The 21,833-nt window shown below is 39.5% G+C and overlaps 1 protein-coding gene across 2 annotated transcripts; it reads right to left on the bottom strand.

The window, feature by feature from the left end:
• Window positions 1-581: 581 nt before the first annotated feature.
• LOC113025787 (AP2-associated protein kinase 1-like) lies at window positions 582-20,765 on the bottom strand. 2 transcript variants are annotated; one of them, XM_026173947.2, is made up of 20 exons: window positions 20,603-20,765; window positions 19,235-19,353; window positions 17,917-18,025; window positions 17,524-17,666; window positions 16,306-16,427; window positions 15,918-15,999; window positions 14,526-14,658; window positions 14,320-14,423; window positions 13,932-14,014; window positions 13,618-13,778; window positions 13,006-13,127; window positions 12,553-12,891; window positions 12,137-12,282; window positions 11,865-12,040; window positions 11,693-11,782; window positions 9,744-9,839; window positions 8,706-8,813; window positions 8,176-8,346; window positions 6,933-7,040; window positions 582-2,395 (listed from the first exon to the last, which is right to left on the bottom strand). In XM_026173947.2, exons 1-20 carry the CDS (start codon window positions 20,763-20,765, stop codon window positions 1,716-1,718), a joined length of 3,255 nt encoding a protein of 1,084 aa, XP_026029732.1. In that variant the 3' UTR covers window positions 582-1,715. The 2 variants fall into 2 exon arrangements, with proteins under 2 accessions (XP_026029732.1, XP_026029733.1); XM_026173948.2 differs by lacking the exon at window positions 582-2,395 and adding an exon at window positions 3,439-6,612.
• Between the last annotated feature and the right edge of the window lie 1,068 nt (window positions 20,766-21,833).

Below are 21,833 nucleotides of genomic sequence, written 5' to 3'. Positions count from 1 at the left end.
ACTGCCGAAGTGAAAGCAAAATATAACCATTATGACCTGGAGATGTGGAAGAAGGTGTTTATGTATCCTAATGCTGGCAAAGAATTCACATGAAAGCAAGAAAAAGATTCATTCAGTTTGCAGCTATACAGGGGAGAGTGTTTGTCTTCTTTTATTAACCTACGCCATCAATGCGAGAAGGAGCAGCAGTGTTTGTGCAGCTCTTTCTCCCCCATACCTTTAAAAACAGTCAAAATAAATGGAGTACTATGCTTTTGCTGAGGTTTGCTAGTGCTACTGTTTACCTTGGCTGCACAAACAATGGCAGTGAGTGTCTTCAGGCAGCTTAATCACCCCCAGTCATGCAGATTTATGAGCCACGGTGCAGCTTACACACAGCCTTGAGCTAATTTATAATAAATCTCTCGTGCTTATCTATTTCCCTTCAGCTATATAAATCTTTAGAGGTTAATCTTCAAAATCTGGACAATCCAAACAGAGTCAGACAAAAAACTTAATAGTTTCAGCTTATGTCTCTTACAACACATTCAGAACAGAAATGTGACCATTGTTTGTCAAAGCAGTGAATAAAAAGATCTCCATTGTGTTCATAATTCATTTATTTTCACTGGTGATATTTCCTAAAGTCCAGTATTAATAATCAGATAGTATAGATTCAAAAAAATACTACGCATGAACAAAATACTTTTCCAGCAAAGGCAGTATGGTTTATAAAAAAGTCCACATCTTTGCCAAAGTGTGAAGCAAAACTGGAAACAAATTCTTGTAAACCATAAAAAAAAACTCACTGAAGTAGCAGTTTATTGGAAATGAACTTGGTTTTTCTAAGAGTTTCTACAAACACATAAAACGCCAATGATTTAAACTAACAGATATGATATATAACTTCTTTAAAGATCATTATAAGGAGCTTGTAAAATTGGCTGTGCTATAATGACAGCAGTTAGTGGGAACTAACTGGGAACAACAGGGGTAGCTTGTGAGTAATCAATTCATTCTTTGGGAACTTTATTCTGAATAACGTACAGCTGCAGGTTTAGTAAATCTACAATGCTTTAACTCGGTTCATTTGAAAGCAGCAAATATGAAGAAACATTTAGTTTTGTAGAATTTCTTTGGTTTATAGCAAAAGATTTGGTGTCAGTGGGAACACTGAGTCAGTTTGTCGACCAGCTTTGAGTCATTTTGGAAAACAAAGGCACAATCTGTATTCTAAATGTGAACTAAGGAGGAAACCGCAACAACATTATAAACACAACTACTCACAATTACAGCACCTGCTGTATTAGATCGAAGTTGTTTGTGTTTTCTATAATGCTAGAATGCTCATGATTTTCTTTCCTTTCAAAATGTGACACATGGAGGGATTTCCTTAAAAAACTTAAATTAACTTTTGTCAGTGACAGATCCATGAACGATGACCATTTTAGCCAAAGCTCAAACTATTTGTAAAGTGCTGATGTGATGCACTGCGGTTCTCAGACTGAAGACGGATCTCATGGCTGAGGTAGAACATCAAGTTTTAACATGAACTGGTTTAAGGATTACTTCAGTTATTTTAAATAGCCAACAATAATCTCAAAAGTAAAATTACACCAGAGATTTAAGTAATACTGCCACTGAACTATATGTTGGCTTCTTCATTACTTGCAAAAAAAAAAAAAAAAAAAAGCTCCTAATTGTTTTTTTTGTTTTTTTTAAAGATGATTATATAATCAGGGTTTCTCCTGAGAACATCTTGGTTGAAATGGTGCAGCGGTAAACGGGTCATCGAGAGCTCTACCCCCTATGGTCCAGGAATGTAACGGCCCCACAGCTACTGAGCCTACGGCGGCTTGCTGACCGATCCTGGAGACGACCCGGTGCACGGCCACCGGCTGCTGAAGCAAAGGCGTCTCTGGAGCCGCTCGTCTACTCTGAAAAACGTGAGAAAATGGCGTTCTAGCTGAATGACGCGGTTTGCTGGCTTGGATTTGCTGTGCACCAGACTTAAATACACAAGTGTTGATAGGAACTTCTTTGGTGGTTTCCTGCCTCTTTCCAAACGGGGCCTGGAGGAAAACATCAGACACCTCAACAGGTTTATGAGACGCCACCTTAGTTTCTTTTGCTGGAGTCTTAAAAGGGGCCAGCTGGAAGACATCAGAGGTAAACTGGCTGTCTGGAGGCTGGAATTGGGATTCTTGGTCTAATAGTGTGAAATGAAGACTGGTGCGAGGAGTTTGTCTGGTATGGTGTTGACTGTACCATTCATCTGTCAGCAACATGTGTTTATCATAGACACATGATGCAGTCCTCTGCTGGACTCTCAGCTTTTGTTTTTCCTCTGCGAGCTGCACAGAAGCTGCTGTCCAGGCGGCTCGCAGCTCATTGCTGTTCGGCTCCCTCTGCAGGTCTGTATGAGGAAGAGACACGAGAAAGGTCACCTAGGGAGAATGATGCACGAGAGCTTTTCAACACAGTGACATTTCTTTTCTTATTATTTTTATATTGAAAAGAAATTTATGCTTAATTTAAAAAGAATCAAGTAAACTGCTCCTTGTGACAAAAATCATAGTATTGTCAAAATGGTGCAACATACACTGAGAAAAAAAAAAAAAAAAAAATCAAGGAAACGGTTGATCATTAGTTTAACACAAACTTTAGTTAAACTTCAAGGATATCTTTTCACCTGCTTTGGTGCAAATCACAGTGGCCAGGCATTCATAAAATGAATTCTAATTCAAAGTTTTTTTTATTAAATGAATGTACACTGAGTTATCTGATGCATGTTAAAAGTCAAAAACTTGTTAGGAAAATGTGCTGGGGCACAAAAATGTTCAGCTATGCCAGCGTGATCTGTCAGACCTGTATCACGAATAACTGGAATTATGTAATACAGTGTATGAAGGAGTAACTGTTGCTGTTTAATTGCTCCTTTAAAATTCATTATTGATTAAAGATGGATGATTACATTAATAATTATGTAATTGAAAACCTCCATGATGATGTTAGACTAAAAAAAAAAATAAAAAAAAGTTTCCTTTAAAAGCATGCATATAAAAATATTAACTGAAAAAACAAATAATGGAGCTATTAAACTGCCTCAATACCAACACAGAAAACGTGGCGTAAGAAAAAAAAATTCAAAAAAATAGACAAATTAAATTAAATTAGAATTAAATCGAGCATGAAGCTGCTGTTTCGTCTTACCTGAGTAGAGGTAAGGTGTTTCCCAGGGAGATTCTTATTAATGCTTTAAACCTATCCTCCTACATAATAACATCACATTTAATAGATTATTTACATACAAAATCCTATTCGAAGCCTTTACTTCAGGTAGATATCATTATAGCAAACAAAAAAAAGTTGAGCAAAAATAGAAATATCAGGATAAATAAACAATGTAGTCTTTATAAACCACTTACACAATTAGCATAGAATCAATACTCGACAAGCTGACATTCACATTTGTACTTTATTTGCCATCCCTTTATAATTCTTTAGTTATCTCACAAAAATAGAAGGAGCACACAATATCACAGCTCTGACGCGGGATTGGGCCCTAATGACAGGAGGCGTCTCAAAACACTCAGTAATATCAGGTAATGGGCAGTGGCCACTTTTGGCAAAAACAAGAGAGGAGAAAACAAACAAATGACCAAAAAAAGAAGAACAAAATAAAAGAGAGGCTTCTGTTTCACATCAAGGAATCGTCTCGATTGGCTTTTTTTTGTGTCTTCCCACTGATTTCAACGGCACACTGGCAGCTACAGGGAGAAAGCTCGGGAGTTGCATAGGTTCAAACAGTGACTGCAAAAGACTGAGCTGTTCAGTGGAAGGATCGTAAAGAGGATGCTCAAAAACACAAGCTGACCTGCAGTCATTACGCCTGCTTTTAAAACAGCTTCCTCCACCTCTTTTTTCCTGCAGATTTATGAGGACCAAAAATTTGATGTACTCAAAACACTTCCAATTTTGGGGGCAGAGACAGATAAACTGAAATAACACAGGAGCCGATATAGTGTACGTAATTAAACCTGCTAGCATGAAACTTCTGGTCTTCTTATTAGATCTTGCACAAACATATCAGGACATTTAGAGTGTCCTTTACAAAATAACTTTTTAACGAGTAAAAGGTACACGGAAGCAAGTATCTTCATCGGATCCTACGGACACATCAATATTGCTGACTACAGAGCTGATCCTTTCTAACTCATGACAGCGATGCTGTCTGATAATTGAACCACAGCTACAGCAGGAGTGCAGTATGTTCACTGAAAGACTGGCAGACTAGACCTCTCCACACTTCACAGAGCCCCTCACACGTTTCACATCTGTAATTCAATAACTGCAATACGGAGAGCAGACCTCGAGAGGACAACGAGACAGGGAGCAGTAAGCCAATACTGTACATTTCCAGCTCTCGGAGAGAGCAATGTAGCTCTGACTACCTGAGAGAATTTAGAATGGGAGGAGGGTCGGGGCCTGTGCTTTCAGAGGAGACGTGACCGTCGTCATATTTGCAGCAAACATCAACACAAACAGGCTACTGGAAAAAACACAGCCAACAATTTGGACTCCACGCACACACACACGTCATAACACTGTATACCAACACACATGAACGTAACATTCAACAACACTGCCATGCTTTTTGATATGAATCCTGTGACCACTAAAACCGGCTAAGCAACAAAAACAAAAAGAAAAAAAGAAAAGAAAAAGAAACGACTTTAAAAGCACAATTTCAAATGAAGCGCATCAACTCCCGCTCTGAAGAAGACTGTTCTGAATAAAAATATAATCCTTCATCAGTTCATGTAAACAAACAGAACACAGGCTCACTTTCATTTCACGAAGATAGAATAAGACATAGGATTCAGTCTGGCCTTTCAGACTGAACAGACTAGGGTTATCATCTATACATTTTCAATGTACTGACAATTATTGAGTAGATAGAACCAAGAAAGAAAGAAAAAAACTTCCTTAACACATAATTCCACAAAGAGGAATGAGATATTTATATATATTCTTCAATATTATTGAATGATTATGGTGTTAAGAATCATAGATATATTTTGTATTATAGACTAATATTTATTTCTTACATTCATTCTCTAACACGCTATAATATTAACATGTATTAACAGGGAGAGAGAGATTTCACAAGTAAAGCAATATGTTTTCCACAAGTAAAGCTTTATGACAATGACTTCATATAATATACGGTCTGGATAGGAGCCTGCAGGGAGTTGCAGATATCTATTTACACAAATTAGGAGTAAACAAACATAAGGAATGCAGAAGGAATTGCACAATGTGGAATGAATATGCTAATGTGAAAATAATTTGTGAAATGATGCGTTAGTGCCAAGAAATGATATGAATAGTCATGTATGCTCTGCCTATATATAACTGCTACTTTATATCCTATTACTGCTGATTTTTCAAATTATTGTCATGCATTACTATCGATATGGCACGCTGCTATTAACACAGATAAATGACCCAGTTTCATCATTTTTAATTCCAACCCTATCTATTGCCTGCCTTGAGGACGAAAGTAAAAAAAAAAAAGAAATACGAAGAAGCTCAAAATAAGAGCATAAAAGAAAGCGTGCTGGCTCTCACTGCGTGGTTGGACATACTGTATTTTGCTAGTAGTTCAGTTTTGTGGTGACGTTGTCATTTTGCTTTCAGAAATCCAGCAGTTTGCTTCTTTTATTATTATTATTATTATTATTATTATTTTATGGCACTTCACTGAGGTTATGGCTGTCTGGTTTCCAGATTGTAACACCGTTTAATGTTTCTCAGCCTAATCTATAGCAGCTTTAAATTTTTAAGCTATTCCTTCCTACAGCTCTGACAGAGGTAACGTTTCTGCAACTGTGCAAATCAGGCTACATGACTAAGTTTCAAAGAAGTTTGGCTTTTACAGGAATAAACCTCATTTGAATAAATGGTCACTCAATTTTTTTTCTGCATGTTTTTTTTCATTAAAATGTGCAAATAAATCTGGGGAGGAGAATTTAAAAAGGCAAACGACGACAAATTCACTTGCGCACGATTATAACTACAACCACTTAGAACTATGCTTATTATACATTACAACAATGATCTTCTATAGTTTGCTATAAGGAATAATGCAGTGTTTTTCAGACAAACTGGACAGCTGTATTATATCCTGATTGACAGAAATGGTGTAATGGTTCATCTTTAGAAAGTATGATGATGATACGTTTGCGTATTGGCCACTCTTCCAGAATGCACAATACATGATGCAAGGAGATAAAACATGACGGTGAAGGTGAGAGATGAGAAGTCAAGATAGGCCAGATGATTGGATCGATATGGTGGAAAGGACAGGAATGGAAAAAAGCACTGAAAGGTGATTTCTACTGCAGCAACTACAATGCTGATGACAGCCAAGGGGTGCAGGAAGCTAGCTATGACAACAGTGTTGATCGCTGTTATGCTATGCCAGTCTATAATCCAGTGTTACAGCTTCTATGGGGGGGGAGAGTGCCTACAAGTCGATGAGCTGGTCCACCAGCAGCAGGGAGCGGGCCAAGCTGGGAAGGCTGGACTCAGAGCCGCCACTGTTACTGCGCGAGTGGCCTCCTGAAACTGGCCGAGAGACAAAAAAGGAGGGGAGGGAGGCAAAGGGGTCGAGACGGATACAAGCAAACAGAGGTGAGGAGGGGCGCAGGAGCGGGAGTCACATAAAGCAATCAAAGCAAGGGGGAGAGAGGTCAAGAAAGAGAAAAGAGAAAGAGAGGGCTGAATTTACCCATTTCCTTCTACAGGTTTTCAAACATTACTTTGACTGAGCATGTAGAATAATACAGCTAGCTGGTCTGCGTCTCAGTAAATATCACTGCGATTCATTTTTTTCTGGAACCATCTTTCCCATCCAGTGCTTCCTAGAGGAGAGTGTAAAGACATACCTTGGGAATTCTTTCGGCCTGTGACGGGAATAGGGTCAAACTCATCCTCTGTACCAGCCTCTGCGCTGGGTTGCTGGGACTCAAAGTCTGAGATCAGGAGAGACGAGTCTGCACAAAATAAAAGCCAAATAATCCCAAAAAAGAAAACCTTTGAAGTGAAACTAGAGGTAGCTCTAAGGAAAACAATTTTATAAGGGCTTTATAGTGTAGCTGCTTCTTCCACATATAATTTAAGACATTAGTGATAATACGAGCCATTATTGTTCCTCATTACAATAAAAATGTTCTAAAAAAGACAAAAAAACCCAGCCATTACTCCAAAAACGTATCTGCTGCACAAAGCCTGTTTGATAAGATGCTATGAGGAGAGGCCTGTAGTTATTGTTTTCATGCAGCTGGTGCACAGTCAGGCTGTGATTTGAAGCTGGCACTGTCAACGACAGTCAAAGGCTTTTGTTCACCAGCCGAGAAGCGAAAAACTAAACCACAGCTGTACAGCTCTCACTTTGTGACATAGAGAACACTTCCACAGATTAATTACTTTGCCTTCATTTTTAACTTTTAAAGATTAAGTGAAACACAAGACACACAAACAGGAAAAAAACTAAACAAAACAAAAAACACATGAGGCCAGTCGAGAACATTTTGAATGAAAATGGTTTTGTTAAGCCGTGCTTCTGATGCCACTCAGTGGTGAAAATGTCTTTTTTCTGAATGGTGAATCAGAAAACCAACTCCACTTGGTGAGGATTTCTTTGATCATTTGGTTTCAATGCCTCCCCTTTTTCCACACAGAGGCACAGCAGAAGGCTACATGGAGCCAGACAACAGCCTGCTGCAACATCCACATTAGCTTTTCTGCTAAAGTGTCATTCTTAATTAGCCAACAAAAATAAGACCAAACATGCACCTTTGTGGTAATTCCAAAGCTTGCAGGATAATTAACTGAAGAGGCTGCAGCACTGAACTACAACTGCACATCTCACTTTCACTGGTTAGGTGCTGATATTGTCTTCAGTCTTCAAAACTGTAGCTGACAACAGATGTCGGTTTCTGCTCCCCAGCTAGTGTTCGACAGCAGAGCTCAGTCTGCTGCATGACTGAGATGGTAAAGAACATCGTTGGTGCTATGTCTCTAAGGAAAACACCGCTACCCACAATACAGGAAAGTTTCTGTCAAAGATCACGGTAGGCAGGTCATAGGTAATGCTGCTTGCAGTTCAGCCCTGGCAGAGTTCCTTACCTGCTTTAGGCTGTGTGGAGTCTCCAGACAACAGGCTGAAATCATCCAAAGCAGAGGCAGCAGAAGTGGGAGCAGAAGACACAGAGGAAGTTGCACTGCTTGCTGCCAGGGGGGCAGATGGACCAGAGATCAGAGAGCAGCCCAGGAGAGAGTCGTCTGCCGTGAGAGGATCTGAGACAAGTCAGGACAGGTGGACAAAGGAAGAGGTCTTCTTATGGTTGAATTTTCACTGACAACAAGTAAAACAGATGAATGCACAGCCTGTCAGTGAGGTTTCTTCTACTACTTTCAAACATTAAAAGAGCCAAGTGTGAAGTTATACACAAAGGTAAATATAAATAAACTTCTCTCTTCTTATTTATAGGGTTTTTTAAATAATGGAAAGGAAAACTATAAATAGCGTTACACTATAATATCTGAAACGCCTTAATTGCTTTTTTTTTTTTTAAACCTTTCCATGTATTTGATGCATTTTTAAACACAGAAACTTGAATACACACACACACACACACACACACACACACACACACCTTTTGCAGACTCTTCCACATTCCCACCAAAAGGATCGGATAATGACAGGAGGTCAGGAAGCATGAGTGAAGATGTGTCTGGAGATTTGAGTCCTTCAATCAGTTTCTCTAAAACCCAGTGGAAAGATAAGAGGGAGACAAATGAGACATATTTAAGCACAACTGTGTCAAAAATGTAAAGATGTTAAGTCACAGGCATTCACACAAAGCTCAAAACATTGCCCGGAGTTCAATGTTGTCTAAACTGAAGAATTTACTGATAAAAGAAGCTTGCATACCTTCACCAAGTAGCCTGCTCGAACTTAAAACTTTCAAGGATTCCATTCAGTTCCAGTTTGTAATTTCTGTCTGGGGGTATAGCTCTGTTCTGCAACCTTCTTACCCTGTCCTTACATTCAAAAGCAGTAGGTTGGGCTAACAACAGTCGGAGTCCAGTACAGGGCTAAGCAGGCAGGCTAGAAATCGCTGCCCTAAGTAAATAACTGTAATTTGGCATCTTAATCAAAAAATAATAATGGACTATTTTTTTCTCTTTTTGTGTAAAACAATAAATTTGTAAATTCATACTAACATCAATAAATACATTTAGGCATATATTAGTGAGCTTGTATATATACTGGTGTAACTATTACAGAAACATAAAAGATGATTTGGTAATTACCAATACTGCTAATTTAGGGCAGCTGGGGCATAAACCTTTCCTGTGGTGGTGGTCTAATAATTTTAAACAATATATTTGGATAATATAATGCTAAAGTGTTTTGTTGTGCAAAAATTAAAAACCATTTCCTGTTACTGGGTTCAGGAGAAGGGCATAGATGGACACACAACCTGAGAACATCATGCCTAGCAAGAACTATTGCTGGAACGTACGCTACCAGGTAAGCCTGATGCTGATCTGATTTTCTTTAATATTGCAAAAGGCATCGGCATGTGTGGCGAAGAATGGGCTCGCTACTTAAAACAAATCAGGAAATTTAGAAATAACAGTTCACACATATGCAAGCAGTACACTAATCCACAAAGACAGGCATTTACCTGGTGCATCTGACAGCTCAAGGGTATGGAAAGGATCAGGGACAGCCAGCAGCGAGGCTCCTGATTCCACATCAAGAATGGATGTTGGTCTTTCAACTAGAAAGCAGAGGAGGTGTAGAGAGGTGTCATAAAGGAAAGATTTATAATCCATGACATAAGGTTGGAAAATTACACTAAAAATACAAAAGGAAAACAGCCTGATTATGCTCCAGTGCAAATTTGATTCAAAAGCAGATCCAACAACCATGCTTTAAAACTGAGGCTAATGAACTTACCTAACCTCACTAAGTGCAATACCTGTTTATTCGTTTCACAATTAAAAAACAATTGACTTGTCTCATGAAGTAAAAGTGTCCTTTAGATGATCAGCGGTGCTTTAGAAAACTATTTCATAATAAAATAAATATTTGTTTCAGGTCAGGTCTGAACATCTCATCGATGAATGAGTCGTCTTTACATCGTTTTGATTCTGTTATTTTGTTGTTTATCCCATAATGAAGGACATGTGGAAATCATGACAGTTGTTGGTGATATTAATTCACAGCTATTTCTCTTTCATAAATACCACCTGACTAATCAGTTATCTAATCTGTGATGTTTATTTTCAAACATAGTTTGCAACAGACTTTCAGACAAAATACAACAACACTTATACATTTTCCACATCATCAGCTGAACGCTTTCCCGTAGCGAAGTGACAGTTACACAGTTCGTGTAACTGTAACGGCCAAGGTATTTATATACAACATATTCTATCAGCTGGAAATCTATATAAAAGAAAAAAAAGAATATCACCAGGGACGATTTAGTGAAGACGTTGAAATAAAATGAGCACAGCTGATTTTAAAACCAAAACTCTGCACTGGAGCTGGTCAGGTTTGCAGGATAGTTAACTACAGTGATTGAGCCAAGTTAAAAGAGAGCCAGCATAGCTTAGTTAACAGTTTAACACACACTACAGTGCAGCCCTGTTGTTTTCCAAAGCTCATTAAAGCTATCAGATTATAGGATTAGGCGCATTAAGAGGTTTACTTTTAAAGTTTCTCCTCCAGATTTTATAGTGCAGAGCTTCATGTGGAACAAAAGGAGGGAAAAAAACATAGTATAGATAACAGTAAATATCATCTACAGCGGTCTTAATAAACTCATGCTAGTGTTAGATGATATGATGACAATCATAAGATTAATTATCAAGATTCATTTATTCACACTAGCTCTTCTCCACAGTGTGTCTTCTGTCCTGTCTCCCTCCCCTCACCCCTTACTGAGTGGCAGTAGATGGCTGCCTCTCCCTGAGGCTGGCTCTGCTGGAGGTTTCTTCCTGTTAAAAGGAAGTTTTTCCTTCCCACTGTCTCTAAGTTAAGGCTTATATGGGGTTTTCTCTGTATTATTGTAGAGTCTCTTGTTCCTAAACTTCCTGATACTGTTATATTTATTAAGGATAGCATTAAAGTACAATGAGATCATTTTAGTTTGACAAGATCACCTTCATATTTTGTATCTACTTGTTTCATTAGTTTATTACATGCTTATATTTTTTGCATTTTTATAATCACAGTTTCGATTATAATAGTAAATGTAATCAATCAAGGATCACTTAGACCAGCGGTCCCCAACCCCCGGGGTCACGGACCAGTACCGGCTGCGAGAGTTGAGGCTCGGGTATGAAATTCATGGTTTTCAGGCGTTAATTTTTTTTTATTGTTTTTATCGTTAACTTGGTGTCCCTGGGTCTTTTCCCGTGTGTTATGAATAAATCTTTTTTTTTTGGTACCGGCATTGGTTTTATTTTGTTGCATCTATCCGCGACACCTTAAAGACCAGTCCATGAAAATATTGTCGGACATAAACCAGTCAGTGGCGCAAAAAAGGTTGGGGACCGTTGACTTAGACCACACAGAAGAAAAACTATGTGAATTATCCTATCCTATGTGTAAAAACTCACATACCAGTTTCCTGTGGGGTGGTATCAACAGCTGAGGCCTGAAGGCCTGGTATCAACTCTTCTGAAGCAGTTGTTTCAGTATCTGGGGTTAGGTCTGATAAAAGGAGAGTCTCTGTCATTCACTGTTTATCCTATTTTAAAAATACTGCACATGAACATTAGCATGCAGATGTTACCATTAGCCTTTTTGGCATCACTTGTAAACTCCTCAGCAGTGAGATTGGAGAAGTTGTCATCATCAAAGGGGTTCCACGCTGGCTGTGTAGGGGTGTTTGTGGTGGCACCAGAAGCAGGAACATTTTTACTTTGGTCCTGTACTGCATCACTAAGATTTGGCTGAGACGGAAGTGATCTGAAAGTAAACATCAACAACAGCAGCAAAACCTCATAAATAAACCAAATAGGAGAAGCTGTAGTTGAATATTATTGAAGAAAATGTGACACTTACTGATTGAGAGCCGCTTCTTCATTAGCTCCCTGTGGCTGCTGTGAGGAGTCGCTCTCTGGAATTGCAGAAACAGCAGGAGCTGTGGCGTCACTCGGTGTGCGTTGGTGGTTTAGTTCTTCAGTTGTCTTTGGAGTAGCAGGTGGGGTCTGATCAAAAGAGGCAAAGGAAGCCAAAATATCAAAAATCAACAACTATTTAATTTAGAAAGACAGCTAATTGTGTTCACAAGAGGAAGAATATAAAAAAACAACACATTTGTTCACATTTTGAACTGACTCTGGTTGATGAGACAGAGAAACACTTTAGATCAGGACATGCCACACGTAGATTAAGGGGAAAAGGATGACGTTGACAGCTCTGCAGTGCTGGTATTTAGGCATTGTTTGAAGCTAGATGTTTGCCAGCAAGCCACTTACTGTCTCAGCTGGTTTTTGGCTGCTCTCAGTAGCGCCAGGCTGAGCCTGGGTAGCTGACGGTTGAGTTATCTGCTGCTGAGATACTGCAGGCTTGCTGGGGGAAGGCTGCGCCTCTGGCTGTTGAGCCAGGCTGGCCTGCTTACGACGAGCTGGGCGCTGAGGCGGGGCTGGGCTGGATGGGGTCTGTGCTCCTTGTTGGGAGGCTGAGCTCACAACAGAGGTGGGTGTAGTCTGTTGCTGTACTGTTGGCTGTGCTTGTGGTTGGATGTCAGCTTTGGTCACCGGTGATGCCACTGCTGCTGGTGCTGCTGTCTCTGCAGCTGGAGCTGGCTGCACAGCCTAACATGCAAAGATTTTAACATTTGAAAGGAACTGTCACTCAAAAACAGTAGATCTGCAAATAAAAGCAACTTATAATCTGTTTTGTTAAAGAAGACACAATGGTCAGTGAACCTGCTTCTGTAGAGCTGCAGTCTGATTTGAATTATTTTGTGACTGAATGAGAGGCAGAGCTGAAGCCTGAGCCTTCTGTGACTGAAGAGCTGCAGCTGGCTGAGAGAGATCTAAACTGACTCCTGCAGACAAAAACACAAAAGAGCGCATTACTCTACAGTCAGTGGAGACAATTTGATCTGAATACTTGCACAGATGCTCAAAAGACCTAATGTGAAGCAACACAAACAAGTTTATTTGAATTTAAAAACAACAACAACAAAAAAACGATATAACGCTCATCAAAATGCATTAAAGTGAATTAAACAGTCTATTAAACGCAAACACATCAAAGTGATTCATCACACAAAAAAGAACCTACAGTACCTGAAGCATTGTTATAAGTGAAAGCAGAGAAATTCATTTCATAATCACTTTGGGGTTTTGGTTAGATAACTTTAATTTGCATGAGTCTTCACCTGTTTATTTGAGCTGTTCTTGTTGAGAATTGAGGTATTCAACGTGCACACAAAGGATTAGAGACATCCCTGTATTTATTCTCATCCTTATTCAAAAGACTGGTTTTCTTTTCCTGTGACAGACAGGAAAATAAGGACAGAGTGCTGTACGTACCCACAGGCTGTGCTGCACCAACAGGGAGATTAGCCCGCTTGCGAGGGGTCAGAGCAGCAGGCTGGATGGGTAAGATGCCAGCAGCAGGCTGGGTGTGGACTGCTTTGGGCCTCTGGCGAGGGGTGATGGAGGTTTCAGTGGTGGGAATTGGATCTGTCAGTCTGGCAACAAAGGGAGGATGTTGGCCTTCTTGTTAATCATGGCAAACAGTGTTAACATAATTATTTAATGAGTATCAGAATACAGATGATACCTAATTACTTCTACGTTACTACAGCTTTAATGGTAACACAGTGAAAGCAGGTCATGCTTGCCTGGGCTTAGCCTGGCTCTTCTTTGCTGCCGCAGCCTCGCTAGCTTTGACTGGCTCAGGAAGTTTGGAAGGAATCGGAGAATTCTTGTTTATGAAAAAAAAGGAAAGGCTTTACAATGAAGTCTGCACAGATTTTACAAAGAGATCTGCAATGAGAAAATCAATGTTTCACACACAAAAAAGTTTTTTTTAACTAAAATATCATCAGGACTAACAAGTATTTTACACTCTATGAAAATAAAGAATCCAAGCTTATCTTCCTCCCACAGCGTGACAACTGGCCTGTATCCATATGTAGGTCAGGCAGAGAACCCATAGCAGAGTCTCGATGAGACAAAGTCAAGCAAATCCAAATATTTTGACTACTTCTGGTGCCAAGAGGCACTGACCTTCACATTTTGAACAGGGCACGTCCGCTGAGCTAGTTTGAAAGCAAAATAGGACACCTGGTAGATATCTGGTCTCTTGTCTGGATCTGGCTCCAGCGTGTACCCTGAAACATACCGTGTACATAAAAATGAAAGTCTCAACAAGGTAGACACCAGTCTGTTAGTAGATATGAAATTTATGCTTCTGAAATGTAAGCGGTACTAACGAATGAGGCAGTGAAGATCATAAGAGTAACGGGAATTATCTGGAATAGTGAAACTGCCATCACAGATGGCCACCTGGCTTTCACCAAAGGGCAAAGTGAAGAAGCACAGCTTGTACAGCAAACAGCCCAGTGCCTGGAGAAGACAACCACATGCATGCCCGAGAAGAGAGGAGGATAATTCATCAAATATGGTGATAAGAAAGTATTTCCCATCCAAACACCAGTTGAGATAGCACTATAAATTTGTGTATTAACATCATAGCTATTTCACAAACCTAGAGATTTTATATTTTTGTTTTTAAGACGTGTTTAATCTTTGGCTATAATGTCAAACTTGCAGTACTGTGCAAAGGTCTTGAGCACCCCTTTATTTCTTTAAAATTTTGCTAGGAAAATGAGAAATATGTGCGATGCTTTATTGAAACTGCAAACATACACAGAAATATAGTATATAAGGAAAAAACACAAGCCTCAAACCAAAGGTGGTCATATTTGGTATGACCAGCTTTACACTTGAACACAGTCTGAAGTCAAGTTCTTTAAGTAATCTTCAGGAACAGTTCTCCAGGCTTCTTGAAGGACATTCAAAGCTCTTCTTTGGATGCTGGCTGCCTTTTTTTTGTTCTCTGTCAGATAGATCTCACATTGCTTCAATTATGTTGAGGTCTGTGATCTGGGGAGGCCAATCCATGACTGATAGTGTTGCATTGTGTTTTTAACCAGATATGCTTTTACTACGTTGGCAGTGAGGTTGGAATCACTGTCATGCTGAGAAACTTAAGCAGTTGAAATTGGACTAAACTCAGATGGTATTGAAAATATGATGGTATTTTTCTGCATTTTACAATTCCATCAATTTTGACAAGATCTCCATCACCACTGGCAGAAATTCAACCCCAAACACATTCTCCACTGTGCTTTACGGATGGCTGTAGACATTCACTGTTGTACCTCTCTCTTGACCTCTTCCATACTTTTTGTAAATAATTTCAACTAAAACTTTTTTCCCTATTTCTTAAGAACACGTCTTTCAGATACTGTTCCTCTTCTCTAGTTAGTTTTTTTAGACCTGCAGGAATCATAAACTACTCTTTTATGCCTGTGAAACTGCGTTATTTTCGGTAGTTTTGCAAACAAACGTGTTTTCTGTGACAGGCTGCTAGTAAAAAAACGATTAAATGATTCACACACAAAGAAAAAAGTCTGGCTCCTTGGAAGCAAAATAGAAATAAATGAGAGGTTGGCTCAAGAGTTTTGCACAATATTGTAGTTTAAGCCAAACATTACATTTAAGTTGAGATTTATACCAGGTACCAGTATATGCTGCATGTATTAACTCATCACGACTACCATGCATCATGAATATCACAGCAGTCTGCAATCTTCACTCACCCAGATGTCTGCCTTCGTGGTGATGATCTTATTGTTGTAGAGGTTCACCATTTCTGGAGCACGATATGATAAGGTGGTATACCTGCAATAAGGGACAGCTACAGATTTTTAGTGAGGTATTGAAAAAAGATAACTTGCTTAGCACAATGTGCTTATAAATGCAAACAAATGAGTTTTGCTTTCAGATATCACAAATTAAACCTAAAAACAGAACCTTTCAATTCCACACAACGGTGAAATATTGAGAAAGTTCAAAAACATAATAAAATAAAGAAAAAAACAAAACAATGAAGCTGCTTAGGAATTTAAAAATGCAGTCAGTTTCTGTGCCACATTACCTAGAAAATGTGCAAATGAATGAAAGTTGAGGATGAAAAGAGGCACAAACTTTTTGATCTCTTCCTCCACAGCAGCCACTCCTTCAGTCTGAGGGCTCTGGAACTTGTCAGTGGCGCTACCAAAGTCGCACAGCACATAATGACCCTTATCGTGCAGGAGGATGTTCTCCACCTGCAGACATACAAGACGTAACTCACACAGTGACGTGCAGGGCTGCTTGCCTTGAGGACAATACAGGGTTTTTATCGTGAAAGGAATAATTTTGGCAGTAAGCGATGAGCCACACTGCCAAGTCAAATAACGGCCTTTGTTTCTTGCAAGATCTGAGATTGAAATAATAATAAAGGTGCACTACATCTATAATCTACACCTTCACATTATGACTTTCAGATTGTAGCCACATTCAAAACTTGCACGTTCCTCTCGATATGCTCTAAAGACTCTGTCACACATTATTTTTGAGGTTTTATCACTAAAAAACAACAACAACAACAACAAAAAAAATAAATCAAAAGCAAATCTGTAATACACTGAAGTCCATATAATTCTATATAATTACTGAGTGACAGTAACCAGAGACTAATGAGACAGCTGCTGACTGAGTGGAAGTTATTTGAAGTATTTTTAAAACTACCTTTTTCTTCTCTTTATCAATCAACTCACAGCATAGTGCTTAAAAACGGAGTAAAATATTAATAGCTCTATATATTTGTGCATGTTCTCTTGTGTACCAATGATTGAATCAATCAATATTTGTATTAAAACAAACAGCCACTTTGAAATCTTTTATACTTTGTTCTAGGCCATTTTCTCACATTAATGCCAAATTCTTTTGAGTCAGGGAACATTTTCCACATTTTCCTCTGACATGTCGCACACTCCACAAAATAATCTGCCTGCACTAGTGTGGTTTATATAAGGACGGTGCCAGGATGGGAGTATCTTGACAGTAGGTGTTGGCCAACTGTTCTTTCTTAAAGCAGAGGGTACATAGCAGTGAATTACTGGCTGTTCACATATGACTTCAAAAAGCTGGGACAGAGCCTAAACTGACTTTGCTTCTGTGCACCCAACCCTGAGCTTTAAAGGTTCAAAAACTTAAAGGTTAAAAAAACTGCATAAAACTTTATGCAAAAGCCAATAGCAGTTATCCTGACTCCAGTTGAGACTGGAAGTTGTTAATTTGTGGAAAAAAAATATCAAACAAACCAGAGAAAAAGATAACTGCTGCAGTTTTAGAGTGAGTGTCAGTGGCAAAATGTGTCACCTTAAGGTCTCTGTGGATGATAGGTGTCTTGCGTTGGTGCAAACGAGAAACAGCGTCACAGGTGTCACAGAAGATCTGCAGCACCTCAGCTTCAGTGAAACCAGTCTGCAGCCTCTGATTCATCAAATTGACCACCTGACCTCCTGCAAAATACCATCCAATTAGGCAGCACATTGAAAAACAGAGGAAATTAACTAAAGAAGTATTTGATTTTACCTTAACTTCTGCATGTTCTATCACAATTTTTTTCAGACTTATCGTGTAATCGTGTTTTGATTCATTTAATAGCACAACTGCACTTTAACAAATCCATCCTGAAATTGAAAGGCCAACAGAAATTTAAATTCTTTCAATAATCAAGGCATGAGGTTTCACTTCGCTTTCAGCACTCACCCTTGCAGTAATCCATTAGTATAAGCACCTCCCATACGTCCCTCGATCCCATAGCTGTGATACTGGAGTCCAGATAACCAACAATATTCTTGTGACCAACTAGATCTTTCTGCAAGAACACAAACACAAAATGTTTCCATTTCTTTCTATAAAAGAAAGTAACCCATTCATTCGATAAGGTCAGCGTTTTGAGATGTAGTATGAGACGTTCATCTGCAGGGGCAGTGTCAATGGAGAGCTGAAATCTAAACTCTATTATGTAATAAAAAAAAAAGTCAAGTAGTACAGCCCAGGTGAAGCACCATCTGCTTGTGTATGAGTGTGTTTGTGTGTCTCAATGAGAGTGTGCGAGACACAAAGCGAGAAAGACTGAGATGTGACGAAATCCCTGAATGCTGGGGAAGCCCCATCTTCACAGCGAATACTGGAGTCAGTTAATTGATTAATTGATTGATCGATCATACTTTAATCATCCCGAAGGAAATTGGATTAAGGCTGCCAGCCGTGCCAGCGCCGTCTTACCCTTCCGACCATACATGCATTACACAAACATCACATGGGGAAGACAGGTCAGTTGGCTTCAGAAGCAAAATAAAGCCAACGATGAAAATAATTCTATGAAGTGTTTGTTTAATTATACAATCTGCCATGTTTTAATAATTTGAACACCTGTTGCCATATATTTCTTCCTTGGTTCTTTCTGGAGTGCTGCCTTGAACGGAAAACTATACAGACTCTAACATCAAAGACAAATACAGGATAGCCATCAAAAATGCTGTCAAACTTTCCAAGACCCATAATAGACTATTCATATTTTGTGGTAGGCTACCATGGCATTAATATCTGTTTATATACTAAATATATATATTCCCTAGAAATCTTTACTTTAGAGTAATGTAAACATCTTTATGTATAACATATTTATAGCAGATATATGCAGATCAATGTTATTTCATGTGATCAGAGATGTGTCAATCACCCATCCTTTTTTTAATATACCTTACCAATAATAAATGCTTAGAAAATAACAATTCATTAAGGAATAAACAGCCCATTAATCTGGTTATTTATATCAAACCATGAAAGGCAAATGAAAAACAGCACACTAAGTACTAGGATGGCAAATGTGGTAGAACAATCCAAACAAGCCTGCTGCAGGGTGTGCATTGCTCTTACTTATTCTGGACAGAATGAGGCATCTGTGGATTTCTTCTGAAGGACTTTTTTGTGCTTGCCTTACGTGATTTTACCCAGCATGCCAAACCATGACAGCTTAAAGGGAAAGTCTGTGGAGAAATGTTTAGTCTCAGTCACTCACCATTATTTGAATCTCACGCTTGCAGACCTGGAGATCGTGTTCGTTGTTGACGTACATCCTCTTCAGAGCACAACGAACCCCTTGGTTTGTCTTCACGAGGAACACGATTGCAAAGCCACCTGCATGATGCAGAGAAACGACACATTTAAAATGTGCATTCAAAATAAAATCAAAACATCAATCTTATGAACCTTATCAGGATACCATGATTTTGAACATTTAGCAGACGTGCTCATTTTTAAGCCTCAATTCTTCAGCAACTGTCGAGCTTTCTATCCATGTATATTCTCACATCAAAAAGCACAATCAGCACCAAATGGCACCGCCTTATAGCATTATATCTATTAGTCATGTCATTGCTGCGGGGTTTACGTAGAGGCCTACATTGAGGCCTAACCATCTGGTATAGCTCAGACCACAAATTTGCTGTGCAGAGTTTAGCTGTGGAGTCATCAATTTCAGGCAGACATCACAGCTTACATTGCATCCTTCGCTCATCATGTGTAATGGCAGTATGGTACTATACATCTGCAAGAGCATCAGTCTAGTTTGAGGGTTTAGAGCCACGTCTGGAGCGTCTATGTGACTACAGTAAAAGCTGACATCGCGATGAGCTGTCCTGCACTGTTTTCTTGTATTATATGCAGACTGGGCACTCGCCGTGTAGCTGGCAGCCTAACAGAACTGATTAAAAGCATAGATACTGTGCAGTCTTTGGTTCAGAGAGCTCCTGGTAGAATAAAGGGGTGTCTAAGTTAGACAAGAGACTTTAAGAATAGATTAATGCAAGCATTACAACAGAATATACACAGCTAATGTTCACACAAGCCTATTCACTTGCTACTGGACATTAGAAATGCACACTCAGACTAAATGTATTGGTTTAACATAACTGTTAAAACTACTTTTTAGTGGTCAGGTTTCAGGCTTCTTATACAGCACCCATTATATTATCCTGATGTTCCACGTTTTCCTGCCAATGGCTGTTCTTACAAAAACCTTGAATACAGAATCTCTTTGACAGTAAACCTTTCATTTCAAAGAAATCACACATATGCCTGACATCAGGTACATCTCCACCTGCTTGAATCACTCATCTGATTCACAAGAGCTAAAAGAAAATTGTATGCATGTGTGTTAGTCAGAGTACAGTTTGGATGAAGTAGCTTGCCTATGTTTAGCATTTATGTACCTGAAATACATAGATTCACAGCTCCATTATCCCTGTGGGAATGATACAAGGTTGCATCTCTGTTATGCGACCCATGCACTGGGCATGCAGGACACATATCATATATCAGGAGACAAGAGAACGGGCAAAAACAAACAAACAAATGGCATCATCTGGTCTTTGCAACTCTTTCTTACCTTCAGCAATTATCTCTTCAACAGTGACTTGGTGTCGCCCGACAGTAAAGGCTCGTCCAATGAAATTGCCGCCTGCGTGGCTGGACCCCGAGCTGCTCCCTCCTCCTCCAGAACCAGGCCCGGAGCTGACTAACTCCCGACGGGAATCAAAGAACTTCCTCATAGTGTCAAAATGACAGGGGTATTTGCGGCTTCAGATGAGCTGTAGGTCCTTGTATGCACAATTATTGCAGTGATATAGATAATAAAGCAGCTCAGACTGTAACCCTAACGAGTCTATGTGGAGCCTGTAGTGATGCCTTTATGATATATAATATTGTGAGAACTCAGGTTTCTGGTGGCAAATTTCCCATTTGCTTGCCAGATCAAGACAGTTGGTGATAGCTAGAGCCGTTGCGACTAACTGTTATGTAAGTGAATTACACCACCCAGGAGGCTAAAGCATCTCCGGAGAAAGTATTTCTTTAGCTATCAATCCAGCTGTTCACGGTCGGCTGCTGCTGACGGCGATAACATTCGGTCCATCTCCATCTCGTCCAGCCATTTTTAGGCTAGCTCAATGCTAGCTACTTACGCGCTATGACATTTCGTGTACGTTAAGGTTATCCAGGTTATCCTCTGAAGATAATGTCTTCGGGTGCGATGTAACCGACGTGTAACTTGTCTGACAGCGTTGCCAGCAAAAATATTTCCATCCTCAGCCAAGTGGAGCGACCGTTTGTTGCCACATAGCTAGCTGACCGTGTCGCTATTTAATTGCTTCCATTTACAATAAATAAATAAATAAAAACTATGATTTTAGTTGGCTAACGCATTAGCGCGATGAAGCCTCTCATCAACACAAACAAGCGTCGAATCGACAGTAGACTGAAGACTCCGCCTGTCGCAGTTATAGCTGCGAATATGTAATCACAGACTCTGACATCTACCAAAACAGTAGACAGAGGTTTCAGCCCAGCGGTATAATCTCTGCAACCACAGCAATCTTTGGCTTCCACCGTTATCGCAACATCCTAGCTGTTGCTGTTGACGAGCGGACGGAATTATGGGTATTGTAGTTCAGAGCGCAGCTGCAGCCTCCCCCTAGCTTATGTGATCATGTGACGCGATTACGTCACGTCGCTCGCACGCGTGCATCCAAATGATAAAATAAAATTCAATTATATAAAGACATATTCTGCATTTATGTTTTACTTTCGATTTTATAGGTTTAATTAAAAAACAATGGAGA

This window comes from Astatotilapia calliptera, chromosome 7 (assembly GCF_964374335.1).
Source record: "Astatotilapia calliptera chromosome 7, fAstCal68.1, whole genome shotgun sequence".
Lineage (NCBI taxonomy): Eukaryota > Metazoa > Chordata > Actinopteri > Cichliformes > Cichlidae > Astatotilapia > Astatotilapia calliptera.
This window is presented reverse-complemented; position numbering and strand designations above follow the sequence as displayed.